Source organism: Vicugna pacos, chromosome 7 (assembly GCF_048564905.1).
Source record: "Vicugna pacos chromosome 7, VicPac4, whole genome shotgun sequence".
NCBI lineage: Eukaryota > Metazoa > Chordata > Mammalia > Artiodactyla > Camelidae > Vicugna > Vicugna pacos.
The window spans coordinates 59140203-59157473 of record NC_132993.1 but is presented as its reverse complement, the minus strand read 5'-3'; the positions used below and the strand labels follow the sequence as shown (position 1 = coordinate 59157473).

General features: G+C 36.9%; 1 protein-coding gene across 1 annotated transcript in view; it reads left to right on the top strand.

Annotated features, from left to right (window-relative positions):
• The window catches only part of SDHAF3 (succinate dehydrogenase complex assembly factor 3), a 68863-nt gene extending 52635 nt beyond the window's left edge, over positions 1-16228 (top strand). Inside the window, exon 2 of the mRNA XM_006207609.4 lies at positions 15993-16228. Coding sequence (XP_006207671.1) covers positions 15993-16196 — 204 coding nt within the window. The 3' untranslated portion in view covers positions 16197-16228. The remainder of the gene's footprint in view (positions 1-15992) is intronic.
• Positions 16229-17271: the final 1043 nt, after the last annotated feature.

Sequence of the window (17271 nt, the reverse complement as noted above, 5' to 3'; positions counted from 1 at the left end):
TTTCTTTTGTTTTCCACTGGGTGGCAGTATAACACAAGTTTTTGGTTTTTCTTACTGGCCCTTCCTCTGGTTATATTTGAGAGTTGGCACCTTCTGCCCTCCACCACCTCTGTTGTAGGTGTTGACCATTGTTTTTGTTGTTGCTGCTTGTGCCTCTAGGGTTTTGGGTGCCTTGGTGCTGCAGTATTGCTGGCATTGCCACCTGGGGTGCTGCAATGGTGGACACTTCTGCTGTGTCCAGGATCTCCCAAGACACAGGCTCCGATGCTGTGGGGGAGAGGAGTGGGGAGAAACTTGGGCAAGGATGCCTTTGCTGTGTCCAGGGTTGTTGGGTTTACAGTTGCCACTGCTGTGGGCAAGGAGTCAGAGTTGAGAGTGCCTCTGTGGCTGGAGGAATGGGCTCACAGGCCTCACTGCCACTGCCGCCCAGTTACCTGTGGCCACAAGTGCTAATGTGACCGGGAGGTTGAAGTTATGCCCCCTGCCTCTCCTGCTGCTGCTGGGTTCCCTGGGGCTGTAGGCTCAGCTGCTGTAACCAAGTAACTAGCATCATAGCAGGCACTGCCATCGCCATTCTTCTGGTTTTACTTCTTTATGTTCCAGTATTCCCACTTTTAGATGTACAGATGTGTACAATTCCAGTATCCTGGTGTGTTGGGCAGAAGCACCTTTTTTGAGTGTGGATGTTGTACTAGTTGTAGATTGAAGGGGAGAGACAAAGGGAGCATCTCACTCAAGGATTTGAGAAGGATTGGTATTCTTTAACTGTTTGAATTTATCAGTAAAGCCATTTGGACTTTTGTTTGTACCTACTGCTTCAATCTCCTTATTTCTAATTGGTTTGTTCACATTTTCTATTTGTTCATGATTCAGTCTTAATTAGTAGATTTTATGTTTCTAGGAATTTATCCATTTCTTCTAGATTCTTCGAATTGATTTATAATTTTTCATTGTAGTCTCTGATGATCTTTTGTATTTCTGTGGTATCAGTTGTAATGTCTCCTCTTTTGTATCTAATTTTATTTGAGCCTTGTTTTTTCCTTGGCAAATCTAGCTAAAAAGATGTCTATTTTCTTTTCAAAAAACCAACTTAGTTTCACTGAACTTTTCTATTGTCATTCTATTCTTTATTTCTGCTCTGCTCTTTTGTTATTTTCTTCCTTCTACTAACTTTGGGCTTAGATTTTTCTTCCTTTCCTTGTTCCTTCAGGTGTATAGTTAGGTTTTTTAATTGGAGATGTTTACTTCTTAATGTAATCATTTATTACTATGAACTTCTCTCTTGGAACTGCCTCTGTTATATCCTGTTCATTTTGTTGTGTTGTATTTCAGTTTTTCATTTGTCTCGTCGTTTTTTTGTTTGTGTTTCTTCTTTGATCCATTTGTTGTTCAGTTTCATGGTATTTAATCTCCACATATTTATGAATTTTCCAGTTGTCTTTTTGGTATTGATGTCTAGTTTCAAACCACTGTAGTCAGAAGAGATTCTTGATATTATTTCAGTCTTAGTAATTTGTGTCCTAACATATGGTCTATCCTGGAGAATGTTTCACTGTTCCATGTGCACTTGAGATGAATGTATATTATGCTGCTTTTGAATGAAATGTTCTGTAAATGTTTGTTAAAGTGCATGTTACAGTAGATGGATTTAGTTCAATATTTTCTTATTGATTTTCTGTCTGGATAATTTGTACATTGATGAAAGTGGGGCATTGAAGTTCCTTATTACTGTAATTACTGTTTATTTCTCATTAGGTCTGTTAATATTTGCTTTATTTAGGTGCTCCTGTGTTGCTGTATATATACTAAAAATGTCATATCCTCTTTTTGAATTGACTCATTTTTTATTATATAATGAACTTCCTCTTTTAGTTTTGAAGTCTGATAAAAAGTATAGCTATCTCAGCTTTCTCTTGGTTTCCACTTGCATGGAATATCTTTTTCCATGTGTCTATGTGTGTGCTTAAAGCTAATTGGGTCTGTTGTAGGCAGCATATATAGTTGTGCCTATTTTTAAAATCCATTCTGCTGCTCTGCATCTTTTAATTGAATAATGTACTTCACTTATATTTAAAATAATTATTGATAGTGTAGACTTACTATTGCCATTTTGTTAATTGTTTTCTAGCTGTTTTGTAATTCTTTTGTTCCTTTCTTTTCTTGCTTTTTTTTGTGATTTGATGATTTTCTGTAGTGGTATTCTTAGATTCCTTTATCTTTTGTGAATCTTTTATAGATTTTTGCTTTGTGATTACTATGAGTCTTATATAAAACATATTTATTTCAGTTTATTTTAAGCTGATAACAACTTAACAAATGTATACTAAAGCTCTCCCTGCTCAAGTTTTGTTTTTGATTTCATAACTCAAAACCTTTTTACCTTCTGTATCCGTTAACAGATTTTTAACACTTTTGTGTTTTAACCTTCATGCTAGATTTATAAGTGATTTATTCATCATTATAATATTAGTAGTCTGAATTTAAGTATATATTTACCTTTATCAGTGAGATTTGTATTTTCATCTCTTCCTGCTACTGATTAGCATCCTTTTCTTTGAGCCTTGATAGGACTTTTTTTTTTTTTTTTTTTAACAGTTCTTGTAAGGCTGGTCTAACAGTGATGAACTATTTCAGCTTTTATTTCTCTGGAGAAAATCTTTTTCTCTCTCATTCAATCCTGAAGGACTGCCTTGCAGGCAAGAAGGGAATGGCATAGTATATTCAAAGTTGCTGCTGAAAAATCTGCTAAAAGTCTTATGAGGGTTTCCTCGTACATAACAAGCTTTTCTCTTGATGCTTTTGAAAGTCTCTCCTTGTCTTTAACTTTTGGTAAGTTAATTATAAAGTGTCTTTGTCTCTTTGGGTTCATCTTATTGGAACTCTCTGGGTTTCCTGGGTCTGGGTGTTTTCTTCCCCATGTTGGGGAAATTTTCAGCCATTATTTCTTCAAATAAACTTTCTCCTCCTTTTTTCATTTTCTCTTCCTGGTACCCCTGTAATGCAAGTATTGGTTCACTTGAAGTTGTGCCACAAGTCCCTTAAACTATCCTCACTAATTTTTGTTTTTCTTTTCTTCATTTTGCTCCTCTGATTGGGTGAATTTCACTGCCCTGTCATAGAGTTCACACATGCTTCTGTTATATCTCGTCTGTTTTTGAATCTCTCTATTGAGTTTTTCACTTCACTTACTGCATTCTCCAGCTCTGTGATTTATGTTTGGTATTTTCTTAATTTTTTCTTCGTTGAAAATCAGTTTGTTCATACATTGTTCTTCTGACCTCAGTGAGCATCTTCATTATCATTATTTTGAGCTTTTATCAGGTAAATGACTTATCCCCATATCATTTAAGTTTTTTTATGAGGTTTTTCTGTTTTTTATTTGGAACATATGTCTGATTTCTTCATTTTTCTTGACTCCTTGTGTTGGTTTCTATCCACCTCTTTCATTCTTGGGAAGGAGTGGCCTTGTGTGGATGAACCTTACTGAAAAGACTTATAGCTGGGTTGAACAATAAGGTTTGTCTCCTACACAGGTCTTTTGTCTCTCAAACCTTTGTGATTGTCTAAGCAGCCCTGTCTGTCTTAAGTGGCTCTGAGTAGTTGAGGATGTGCCAAGACATGCTAGTGTTCCAAAGTGGAAGATCTTAGTCAGCATCTAGATGCAGGCTGGTTGGAATCTGGACCATCAGGCAATGTATTTAAAGTATGCAAATATATCTTTTTTAGGGGAATTTTGGGAGGTGGGCATTTCTGTCTACCCCTTCTGCACTAAAGCCCTGGGATGATAGTTAAGAACTGTTCCTTTTTTTTTTTTTTTTAAACTATTGCCCGTTTCAACCCATAAAAATAAGCTCCAGTCATTACCAGAACCAGGCTATTAAGGGATGTGTCCTCTCGGCAGCAGCCACATAAGCCAGGACATCAAGACCTGTGCACAAGGTTCCTTCATGTAGACACTGGCAACCTCTGACAGTGAGAACTGGGAACGTGCCACGATGGTGCCTACCTAGTAGCAGATCCTCAGTGCTGTGGCCTGAGGAGCAGGTTTCTAATTTAACACACATCTCAGGGCCAAATTCAGTTCTCTCCAGAGACTGCAAAGGCCAAGAATACCTGGGTGCTTCATTCTGCTGTCTGTGCACTGGGCCCTGTGAAGGTAGCCATGCCGAATCTGTGTGAGCCTGTTGAGAGCTGTTTCTTTGTTTACCACATCCTCGTGGGTTTTGGGGATGCAAGCTCCATTGGGTTTTAGAGCTAGGTGTTTAGGGGCCACATCTCTCAGATGTAAGTCTTAAAACTTGGGGCACCAAATGTGGGCTCCAAACCCTTCACTTCTCAGTGAGAAGTGTCAACTGAAATAGTGCTTTTAGTGCTTTTCTAGATATGAAGAATTGGGGTCATAAAATCTCCTGAAAATACCTAAGTATCTGAAGGCCTGTTCAGCCAGTTTACCCAGAGCACAGAACACCTCTTTCCTGACTTCCATCCTGAACTCCTTTCATGGTGTATTGTAGGTCAGTGGCTGCAGCGGCTCATGGTTTAATCCAAGCAGAGTTAGACGGCAAGTGCCAATTTTTAGTTAGCAGGTCCCCCTCCTGGTCATAAATTCGACCATAGTTTGGGAGGCATTTCACGACCATTTTGTCCCCTGGTGCTAGGAGTGCTTATATACTTAGGCCACTCAATGTACTATTACGGACTAGGCCTTATTAACAATAGCAAAAAGTCTCTGGGCCACCTGCCTTACTAGTCTGTTGTGGTCCAGGAAAATGTTCCCTCTTGTTGCTTCTTCCCATATCTAGAGTTGCACTATATCTGGTCTGCTGTTTCAAGTTGCCCAGTCATTACTTTATCAGAGGCTCAGTCACACATTTGGTAATACAAGAAACAACAATTTTGTAAAACAGGCAAAATACAAATAATATAATTAGCAGTATTAGTAAGGTCATAAGTAAGAATTTAAGCCAAGAACTTTCATTAGACGCAGCTGAGTGTATCCCTAGTTCATCTGACTTAGTTCGTTCTCTATCAATCCTTATCTTTAAGGAAGATAATTACATAGGCATTGTTCATAAGACACGCAGCCAAATTTCCTAGTGTTATTAGGTTGGTTATCCTTAGTATAGCTTAATTTTTCCCAACATAAGAGAGCCTTTAAACCTAAATGTCCATACCCTGCTGTTAACCATATAAATCCTTTCTATAATTGAGGGAGGTTATATTCTTTGGCTGAAATGTTGTTACCTTGACTGAGCTTGAGTGATCTTATAAGAAAATTCATATTTATAATTTGGCCAGGCTCAGAGAAGGTATTATTAATTGGCCAGGTGAGGGCTCCCAACTCATAATTGGCCTAAATAAAACTATAATTTCTTTTTTTCTAGAATCAGTTTTCTAGGGGCTATCTAGTTAGAGCCTTGGAGTAGGGAAACCCACCAAGGTAACCCAGAAGTACTGGCTATAGGTACTTGACCATAAACCTAACAATTGGATTAATTGCTCATGCCTTTGCTTATGAACTATCAAAGTAATCAGTATACAGGCCTGGTCCTCTGTCTTGGGTCAGCTGTCTACCTCAGATGTTGTCTTCTCATCCTGGTCTGGTAGCTTCTTATCCATTTGAGCACTGTTTTAAGGTAAGCAGTCCTCTATAGGCCGGTCCAGTGCAGGGGTTCTTTCTGACTTAAAGTTAATCCAAAAGTCAGTTTCCTTCAGCTTTTGCTGTGCAGGGTGTAGTTAAGAGTACCTGATAAAGGGTCCTTCAATCCAGGCCGAAGATAGTTCTTTAAATCATGTCTGTTTCAGTACATATAATCCCCTGGTTGCAGGTCATGGGGCCTCTGATCTTCCCCTACGGATAGATTACTGAGCTTCAGAAACAAACCTAAAATGTCCTTTTAATAATTCAATTAAACTTTGCAACAATGTAACATAACAACAAGGAATGATCTGGGAAGTGATCTTGGTAAATACAAACCTCAGTTAACAAAATTAGAATTTAATATCCACTGAAATACAATCTTTTTCTCTCCAAAGTTACCCTCATTTTTATCAAATATAGCCAAATCAAGATAAATCTGTCTGCAAGTTACGTCTGATTATTTGATCATATAGGCTCTTTTAAATTGGCTGTGCCGGAACTTTTCATAAGGAGTCTCAGGCTGAGATTTTAATAAGGTCTCCTAGGGCCAGGAAAGCCACGTCCAGAGCTTGTCACTGATTTTGCCTTACAGATTTCAGTGAACTCTTTTCTTTTTCAGGTCCTCTAAATACCTTGAGATTCCTATACCTGTTAGGAGGTGATCTTCCTAATTTATCTGATAAAGCCACTGGGAATCTAAGGGTTTCCAGTTTCTGGAGGGATCAGATAGAGGGAAAAGATAACTATTCCAAGTCTGCTTACATAGGTATAATTTACCAAATTGCTGAGTCATGTAATTAGTTTAAGGAGAAGGGTTTCTTTATATCTAGAAAACACAGATTAAAAACCAGTAATATTTCGGATAAAACCAAAAATTATAACCACGTTCATCAGTCTACTCAGTCCCATGTAACTAATCCTTTTTTGTTAAGTTTTATGAAACCAGATTTTCCATCAGACTTTTAAAATTTCTTACCCAGTTCAATTCAGTGCTATAATCTGAAATTCATCAGAAACCAGTAAATCTCACTGAAGAGAAAGCATTTTGCAAAAGCATCAGAATGAAATAATAACTGTCTATAAATGACAAAAGGCTTAAAAGCATGGTCAAACACCTAGTTACACCGTAATTGATAAAGAAACCTTGTTACAATAATGAGAATTATGACTGGTAACATTTCAGATACATCAGTTTTTTAGGGATTCCGTATAATTTTACACTATATTAATAACATTTCATCATATAACCTAAGATTTGTTATTCATTTGACAGTACTTCCCCTGTAATTTAACATACCAAGTGAACTTTACTAGTTTAAAATCTCTCTTTGGGATGTTTCAGGGGCCCTCTGAAGCATCCTAAGGTTAGCTGGAGGTCAGAAGAATGCTGATTAAAATTTGTTATTTGGGAAGCTTGTTAAAAAAGTTTCACAACACTTGTTCAGATAAAAGCATAGGTCACTGTGAAACAATACTTACTCAATAACAATAAAAATATTTCAAAGGTAAAAACAGAATAGATCGCTTAAGGGGTAAAAGAAACCTTACAATCTGTTACTAAAGGCAGATGACATTTTAAGAAAACTTTCTCCTCTTAACAGAGAGAGAGACCCAAATCTGGTCTTGTACCAGCTTACTTCTAAGATTCCTTTACTCAACTAAATTTATTTTAAATTTATCCCTGACAATATACAAAACTCTTCTCAGGGTTCTTCTCCACAAACCTTCCACAGCTTTCTGTATCTATATTATTTTGTCCCTTATTTTCTTTCCCATTCAGAAGTAACCAACTTTAGGACAAAGTCACTCTTTTTCCATTAACAAAATATAATTCCATTCCTTATACCTTCTTTCACTGAAAACATTCTTTCAGTGAAAACATGCACTTTCCTAGCATACTGAGATGTTTCCCTTAATAATAGAGTATTTCAAGGTGACAGACATTAATATTTCTAAATATCTTTAGTTTCTCTGTAAGAGGAAGTCAATATTCAGTATTTAATGTTTCAGTATCTTATTTTATCTGAAAATGCCCTAGCTATTTAATGAACTTCCATCATTTAACTTAATCTGGCACAACTCTTAAATTTCAAGTTACCATATATGTGGAGAGACCATTTGAATAGACATTCCTGAAATAATCATTCCTAGAGTTTACCCAAAAGCTCTTTCTCTCATTTGCATTCAATTTACTTTTAAAAATTTCATTATACCAAGTTATTTTCCTTGCTGACAAATTTGCAACAGATACAATAAGATCTTATTTGACTTCCATTAAACCTAGGTACAACATAGGCATTATACTTAATGTTGATGGCTCTAAAGACATGTCTATATTAATTAAATCAGCAAACTTTAATACCAGGTATTAATTTAATACTGAATATTTCTCAGTTCACATGAACCTGAAATTCATTCCGGCCAGTTTCCTTTTATATTTCTGAGAATTTATATAAGGGCTTAATTTCCTTTGGGCCACTTAAGTAGAGCTCATTAACAAATTAGTTTTGAATTAGGGATAATACCATCCAAAGGTAAAGACATATAATACACGCATAGATAGAAGCAGAGATCTCACAGTTGCATTTTCTAAAGTTGGGCATGAATCAGGTATTACAACATAAAACTCACTAGTTCTAATAGTTGGAAAAAGCTAAATTTAAAAGTCTTCATTCCCCCTACCCCTTTTCCTCCTCTACAATCTCAGGAATTAGAGATGATCTAGATAGGATAAATGTTCCTGAGAGCCTGGTCTTAAGGCACAGGGAGAGAAAAAGCAAGTTCTCCTAGAAGGACTTGTTCCTTCTGTGTCAGAATTCTGAGGTGATTTTCTAGGTCGGCTTTCATATCTGGGAGAAGTAAGTGGGGCTATCAGTTATAGCCCTGAGGCATTACAGCCCACGTATATTGCCTCTCATTCCAAGTAAAGGCAAGAAGATACTGATCATCTGGATGTACAGGAATACTTAAAAAAAAATGTGCTACAGAGCTCTATCACAGAAAAGAATTCACCGTTCTTAGGAATACGGACAATGAGGTATGGGGGTTTGGCACTACAGAATGATGAGGAGTATTTTAATGGGTGACGCAGATTCCAACGTCGGCAGAATCAAGTGCCCTTAATTCTTTAGGTACTAAGCCTAACGGTTTGTCTTGTTCAGTGTCATCCTCATCATGAGTCACAAACATTATATGATGAATGACGTCTGACTAGTCGTTTAGGTCTAGAAACATTTCTCCTTTAAAAGTAAAGGAAATAGGGACTTCATAAGTTTCCAATAGATCTCTGCGTATCAGGTGACTGGGAGCACTTTCTACTAGAAGAACAAGGAGGGCCTTCCTTTATGTTGCCCTAAGTAGAATTCTAAAGATAATGATTTAAAAGCCTTAATAAGTGCATTAGAAACCCCTACCATCTGTACTGAGGTATTACTTTGAGGGGGAGGGCCTTTAATTTTGGCAGCATTCAAAACTGGAAAGGTGGCCCTTGTATCTATGAGCACTTTGATTGTTTCTCCTTGTATAATCATTTCTCCTTCTTCTAGGGTGTTAGAGAGGGGAAGCGGAAAGAGTCCCCATGTTCCCCCGGAGCAGCCCTATTCTTGTTGAACTCATAATTCTGGTCTAAAACCCAGTTTTCCTATTAAACTTAAAATTTATTTTATTTTTCTGATGTGGTTTTCTGCAGTAATAGTAAACTTTGGTTTTCTCTATTCGGTTGTGGATTGAATGGGGGTTGGTTAACCTTCAACTGGCATTGAATACTTATATTGGCGCAGCTGAAAGTTCACTTTTTTTTTTTGTAGATAAAATTTATAAGGGCTTTTTAAAAAAATGGCCTTAAAAGTTGTTGAGCCAGTGTAACAAGGGCGTTTGTAGGTAGTGTGAACCAACCTAGATTGTCTTTTGACCAGAGTAGTCAATTCCTTATCTAAGCCTTCTAAAAAGGCAGAGTTAATTAAAGGATCTTTTTGGTGATTAGATGAATGAATAAGTCAAGCCAGAATATTACTTAAAATTTTTTTTAACCTTCCGTAGTAGTCCAGAATTGATTCATCAGGTCTTTGCTTGCACTGCTGGATCTCTGTCCAGTCTACAGTTTTTGGAAAAAGCTCTCGGATAAATTTGAGTAATTTTTGAGCTAATTCCTTGCATTCAGCATGAGCCTGTGGATTATGTAATTCAAAGTCCATTAGAGGTCGTTTCCAACCTGCTTTCTCTGTCCATTCCCCTGGTTTGCTTTTAGAAACTAATTGGTATAGCTCTGAAAACCTGGGTTCATAGGTCCAGATGGTTAACTCAGACTCCTTAGCAAACCCCAATGGATCCTGACTTGGAGTGGGAAATTCTTTAGCCAAGGCTCTAAGTTCTGCTTGGGTCCAGGGTGTTTATGTAAGTACCGAGGACAGTTCACCTCTCCCTGTAATAGGTTTCTCCTTAAAGGGAGCTATACTCACCTCTGATTTTTTTGATCTTCCTTTATCAGGGAAGAGGGACCAGCAGGAGGTAGAAGAGATAGAAGCGAAGAAGAGAGAGTTTCTGGACCAGGCAATTCAGGTAGAAGATAACATGGGAGGAGCAGAGGCAGAGACAGTGTCAGTGCTAGCGGCCTTTTCTAGTTCTGACATAGTTTCAAGCAGTTTCTTGTTGGTTTCCTGCAAAGAAGTTACTTTATCATTTCCTCTTTTAGAAGCGTCTAAATACCAATCAAGTAAGTATTCCATTCAGTCTGTTTGATCTTAACGGCCAGCTTTTTCTAACTGTGCACACAAAAATAGCAATTTTGGAATATTAAAAAAGAACCCCAATTTGGCCATTTTAGATCGGGATCTCCTTTACTGTAATTTCCCCAATTAAGTAGGTACTTGCACGTATGAGCTCCGTGCATGAATCTGGCTAGGGTGCTAGCCCGAGCGTGGTGTTCTGATGCCCCTTGTTTCTCTTGGAGACCGTTTCTCATTTTAAAGTTGAATTTTTCAGGGATAAATTTTCACTTTTATCCTGACAAGTTCTATTGAGGTAGCCAGACTGAGGGAAAGCAGCAGCTCAGCCTCTTACCTAACCGCTCAGTCCAGCCCCACCCAGCACCTCTCCACTGCGTGGGTACCTCCCCTCAGTATCTCAGCTGGGGGGCCAGGTACCTGGATACACTGCCCAATAGAACTCGGGGATCATCCACCAATATGGGAGATCCGAGAACCAGGAGAGACTCACCGGAGCTCATCTGGACTCAGAGGAGGCAGATGGACACAAAGGGCTTCTGCTGGTACCAAGGCTCTGGTTCCTTGTAGAGTTCAGGCGAAGGAGAGAAGTCTGCTCGGGGTGCCTTCATGGGGTCGCCAAAACTGTCGACTGAAGTAAAATCACACAACGTGAGAGTTGTGGGCTAAGCTTTATTTGGAACAAAATGAGGACGATAGCCTGGGAGCCAGCATCCCAGAAAGCTCTGAGAAACTGTTCCGAAGAGGCAGGGGAAAACTCAGCATTGTATATGATTTCAGTGAAATGGGGACACGTGCAGTCAAGAACACGTTTAGGCAGAGGCTGCTGCTAGTCACAGGGAGCAAATGTCACCGTTAATGACTTTTAATGGTTTTCTAGGTATGAAAAGACGTAAGAATTGGGGCCATAAAATCTTCTCCTGAACATACCTAAATACCTGAAGGTCTGTTCAGCCAGTTTTCCCAGGGCACAGAGCGCCTCATTCCTGACCTCCATCCTGAACTCCTTTCAGGGTGTGCTGGAGGTCAGTGGCTGCAGCTGCTCGTGACTTAATCCAAGCAGAGTTAGATGGCAAGTGCCAATTTTTAGTCAGCAGGAGCTAGGAGTTTTGAGTTCCCTCCTGGTTGTGTGTTGCCATGCTGGGTTAGGGTTTACAGGGAGATGATGTCTTGGCCTTTCTTACCTATTTCAATGTGGGTTTTTTCTTATTTGCCCAATAGGTAGGAGTTGCACTTTCAAAGGGAATTGTTTCAAGTGTAGCTGTAGATTTGATGCGTCTGTGGCAAGAGAAGCATCCGGGAGTCTTCTTTGTTACCATCTTGAACTGGAACCTCCTCTTCACACTTCTGTTTGGAATGCATTTCTCATTTTCTCAAGAAACATAAGAATTTAAAGCATTAGATTGTTACCTTAATGATTATAAATTATACCCCCAGTGAAATATTCTGAAATTATGCATATTTAAATTTTAAGGGTAAAATTACGAAATTTTTTAAAATATAGGAAGGAGAAAATTATATAAAAGACATTTATATATCCCCCAACCAGATAAAACAAGTACTGACATTTTACAGTATTTGCTTTAGATCAGTCTTTTAAAAAGTAAATAGAATTTTAAAAGTACAGCTAAAATTTTACCCCAATCTTTCCCCCTTCTTTGTCCTCAAAAGTGGTGTCTGTTGTTTCCATATATTCTGTGCCTATGTATGTATCTATGAAGAATATATACATATATTTCTATTTAAAAATGATCATGCTGTTCATAAATTTTTCAGGATTTTTACTTTGTGGGTCTTTTTCAGTAATTTGACTATGATATGCATTGGTGTGGCTTTACTTTACCTTCCTTGGATCTTGCTAGCTTTTTGAACTGTACATTTATTTTCAGATATGAATGCCTCCTTTTCTGGTGGGATTTCATTTAAATGTATGTTTTACCATTGTCTCACAGATCACTGATCTTAAGTTGATTTTAAAATAGTTTTCAGATTGGATAATTTATACTGATACATTTAAGTTTATTGAATCTTTTCAACTCGAATATGCTATTAAGCCCATTCATTGAGGATTTTTAAATTTCAGATGCTGCATTTTAGAGTTCGAGTTTTCATTTGGTTCTTACAGTTTGTAATTATCTGCTGAGACTTCTCATCTATGCATTCATTATGACCATATTTTCTTTTATATACTTGAACATATAATAGGTGCTTTAAAATCCTTTGCTTCTAGTTTTAACGTCTGAATCGTTTCAGGCGTTGCCTTTTCTCTTTATTATGGGTCACATTTTCTGTTCCCTGTAATTTTGGATTTTCTCCCTGCACACTGTGAATGATAGATACATCATAGAGACATTATTCCACTGTGTTCTTCCAAAGTGTATTGATTTTGTTTTATCAAGCAGTTAGCTTGGCAGAACTCAGATTCCCAGTGTCCCCTTTAACAAGAACCAACGGAAGTGTCTACTTCTTTTTGCCTTAGCTGGGCTCCTTTAGTTTGTCCTGAGTGTGCTTAGTTAAGGGGTTTGGCAGAGTTTATTTGCAGAATTTAGGGTTCCCCTTTTGTAGCTTACTTTTTTTCCCTGAGATGTCCTTTCTCACTTTCTAACTGCTGCTGTTCTCCCACACTAGGCTCTGAGCACTCAGTCACCTCCCAGTACCAACCTGCATCTTCCCTCAGAAAAAAGCTATAAAAATGGCAGTGTTCTCTGCTATTCTTCATTCTGTCAGCTCCTTTCTACTTTCTAGCTTTGGTTGCTTCCAGTGTCTAACTGATTATATTTTGTCTAGACTTCATAATGTTATCTGCAGGAGGGTTAGTCTGATATAAGGTACTCCACTATTAATGGAAGCAGAAGTCCTTGCATAACTTTTTTTTTTTTGAATGTGGTAGAAATATATATAACATAGAATTAGCCATTTTTAACTGTAACATTCAGGGGTATTAATTGCATTTACAGTATTGTTCATCAGTTACCACTGTCTATACCCAAAACTTTTTCTTCCCAAACAGAAAATCTGTGCCCATTAAGCAATACATCTCCACTCCCTCTCCCCCAGACCCCAGTAACCTCTACTCTAGTTCTGTTTCTGTAGATTTGCCTATTCTGCATATTGCACATATTGTCTGGGTTATTTCAGTTTTAGCATAATGTTTTCAAGTTTCATCCATATTGTAGAACGTATCAGAATTTCATTCCTTTTTAATGGTAAGTAATACTCCATTGTATGTCCATATCAATTTTATCAATTCATCTGTTGGTGAACATGGGTTGTTTCCACATATTTGCTATTGTGAGCAATGCTGTTACGATCATGGATGCACCAGTATCTGTTTGAATTCCTACTGTCACTTATTTTGGGTCTATATATACAAGTGGAGTTGCTGGATCATACAGTAATTCTTTAACTTTTTGAGGATTGGTTATACCATTTTCTATTCCCACCCGCAATGGACAACACTTTTATTTATTATCTCTATTGTTATAGCCATCCTAGGGGGTATGAAGTGCTATCTCATCTCATTGCGATTTTTATTTGCATTCCTCTAATGACTAATGATGTTGAGTATCTTTCCTCATGCTTGTTGGTGGTCTGTATATCTTTGGAGAAATGTCTATTTAAGTCTTCTGCTTTTTTTTTTTTAGTTTTTGTAATTATTTATACATTCTGGGTATTAAACCCTTGTCAGACATGTAGTTTACAAATATTTTTTCCCATTCTATAATTTGTCCTTTCACTTTCTTGAGTGTCCTTTGATACACAAATTTTAAATTTTGATGCAACCAATTTATCTATTTCTTTTTTTGCTCATGGTTTTGGTTTCATAGATCTAAGAATCCATTGCCAAGTCCAAGATCCTGAAAATTTACCCCGGTTTTCTTCTAGGAGTTTTATGATTTAAGTCTTATATTTAAATCCATTTTGTGTTTCTGTACATGGTGGGAGGTAGCGATCCAACTTCACTCATTTACATGTAGAAACCCAGTTTGTTCAGTAGTATCTGTTAAAGAGACTATTCTTTCTCCCATTGAATAGGCTTGACAACTTGTCAAAATTGGCGAGATATATTTATGGGTTTATTTCTGGACTCTCAATTCTATTCTGTTGGTCTATGTATCTGTTCTAAAACCAGTACCACACTGTTTTGATTACTTACTGTAGCTCTGTGGTACATTTGGAAATTGGAAACTGAATGATCCAGTATTACTCTTTTTCAAGGTTGTTTCGGCTATTCAAAACTTCTCACATTTTCATAAGAATTTGAGTATTGGTTTCTCCATTTCTGCAAATGAATACTTTTTAAACCTGCTTTTTTGGATTCTGATTGTATTAACATAAGTAAATCTCCAAAACAGACATTTAGTACACTTACTGTCAATGAAGAAGTCTCTAAATGAACACTTGTCCTTTCTCCCACTGAAGTACAATTAGATTGTTTCCAGTTTGTTGCTTTAACAGTGTCACAATGAACATTTCTTTGCATGCTACCTGTCTACGTGTTAGAAAGTTTAGGACAGTAGTTCTCAACCTGGGCAGGTCTACCTCCCAGGGAACATTTGGCAATGTTTGGAGACATTTTTGATAATCAAGACTGAAGGGAGGGATGCTACTGGCATCTAGTCAGTGGAGACCAGAGATGCTGCTGAACATCCGACAGTACAAGAACAGACTCCCACCCACCCCACTACGAAATAGTTTCCAAATTATCCAATTTGTTCATAGTACCAAGGTAGAGAAACCCTGCTCTGGGGCATGTACTTCCTTAAAAATGGGATTTATAAAACCTAGGGGGTGTGCAATTTTTTTTTTGTACTTGTTAATTACATGAAATGGGTTTCTGTAAAACATGCAGAAAATACTGTTTTTAATTTATCTTAAACTAGCTAGAATAGCAGAGTTATCCAGAGTTAGCTAATTTGTTTACTTACCTAGAGGGTGCACATAATCTTTTAACTTCAAGAACTGCAATACGTTGGTACTTCCTGCCTGATTAAAAAGATTGATTTTAGAGTGAGAATCTGCTTTATAAGACAATGGTAGTTGAAACATTAGGCTGAAGCTGATTGAATGAGAAAAATTATAGCATAAAAAATGTAGGAATTTTTTTCCTGGCATCAAAGATGGCTGTTAAATATTGAAAGCTTAAAGACTTGAAAAGTTTTTCTCTCTAAATGTGACTTAAATTAGTTTTAAAATTTAAGACAGGGGAATGAACCTAATGAATTTTGAGACCCGCTTTTAAACCAGTAAGACCCCATGGCTCCCTTTGAAAAATGTGATGAAAATTACGGCCTCAGGACCATGTGCATGTTTGTATACATACAGTTTTGCATATGGTTTTTGAGTGATATGCATGCTCCTGAAGCCTGCCCTTGAACCATCTAGATTTCCAGACTAAGGATTTTGGTAAAACTTAAAGTGCTTAAAAAATATATATTTGAAATTGTCACTGAATAGTAAAGACACAGATATACTGTTAGTGTCGTCTTCACCAAATACAGAAGACTCAGTGATGGAGAAAAATAGGTAGCTTGGAATTAGAATTCTTCCAAGTCCTTCAATGCTTAATGAATACAGATCTTATTTTAATTTTATATTTCTACCTTTCCTTTCCTTTTTCTTTTTACTAGGTTTATGCAGCAGTGCTATGGCAACAAGCTAATGAAAACAGACAGAATTCAACTGAAAAAGCATGTTTTGGAATCTCCCTACCGGAAGAAAAACTTAATGACTTTCGTGATGAACAGATTGGACAGTTGCAGGAGCTGATGCAAGAAGCCACTAAACCCAATAGACAATTTAGTATTACTGAATCCAGGAAACCAAAATTTTAGTCTGTACAATAAAGCTTAACAAAGCATTTAAATTTCAGAACCCCTTATTTTAACTATCATTGGTTTATAAAATTTGCTTCTTTAAGGTTTTTAGGCTTTGAGAATGCCTAGTGTTAATGAAATACTCTTACTGAGGGATGTTATGAATGCTCTCTATAATACACAGATCAGGAGTGGGTGAAACTATTATTGAAGTAACATTACTTGCTGGGTTTGATTTGGTGTTTTGTTTGCTTTTTTTTTTTTTTTTTTTGACTAAACCAGAAAGAATGGCTGTAAAATGGACAAGCTTGTGAAATTTTGCTGAAAAAAATTTTTATACATAAATTTGTTTTTAATGCTTTTCTTCAAGCATTAGCTTCTTCATGGCTTTGGCTTCATTGGTAAGTATATCATGATAATGACAGATGTGAAATTTCTCAGATTATTATCTAAATACATTGTTACCCTGGAAGTTTTCATCATTTCTGCTTTAATAATACATATATGATGATTCTTTTAAATGTCCTTTCTCTCTGAGTCATTGATCTACAATGAAGGGTTAAAAAAGAAGCTTTGAGATCCAGTATTATATGTATTATCATTTGTATAATAGATTATGTAATGTATAATACATTTCTGTGCTGCTTGTAGTAACAGATCACCCCTTAAATAGTTTGTATTTAACTTGATAATCTCATTTATGGCCTAATGCATGGGGAGATAAAAACACTTCATTATTTTTTCTTAGACTTAAGTTGCTTTATAAATTGAAAAAAATCAAACTATAATCCCATTCACATCCTAAAATGTTTATGAATTTTAAAATATTACATACTAAAATGACTTGTATGTTTAATTGTGCATGTTTACTGTGAGATTCTGAAGTGACCATTTTTCAAGTGCAATTGTGTTTGCTCTTTTGACAGTTGATCCCTGTTTTCTCTGTGCTGTTTCTGCGAGGTCCTTCAGTCCTTTCTTCCGCCCCTCTTTAGTCGGTAGGTTGATCAGTGAGTGTTTTCTCATAGAAGATAAGCAGTCAATCAGTAATTAGTCTTTACATTCTAACAAACAGGCTCCAGGAGTAGAACAATAA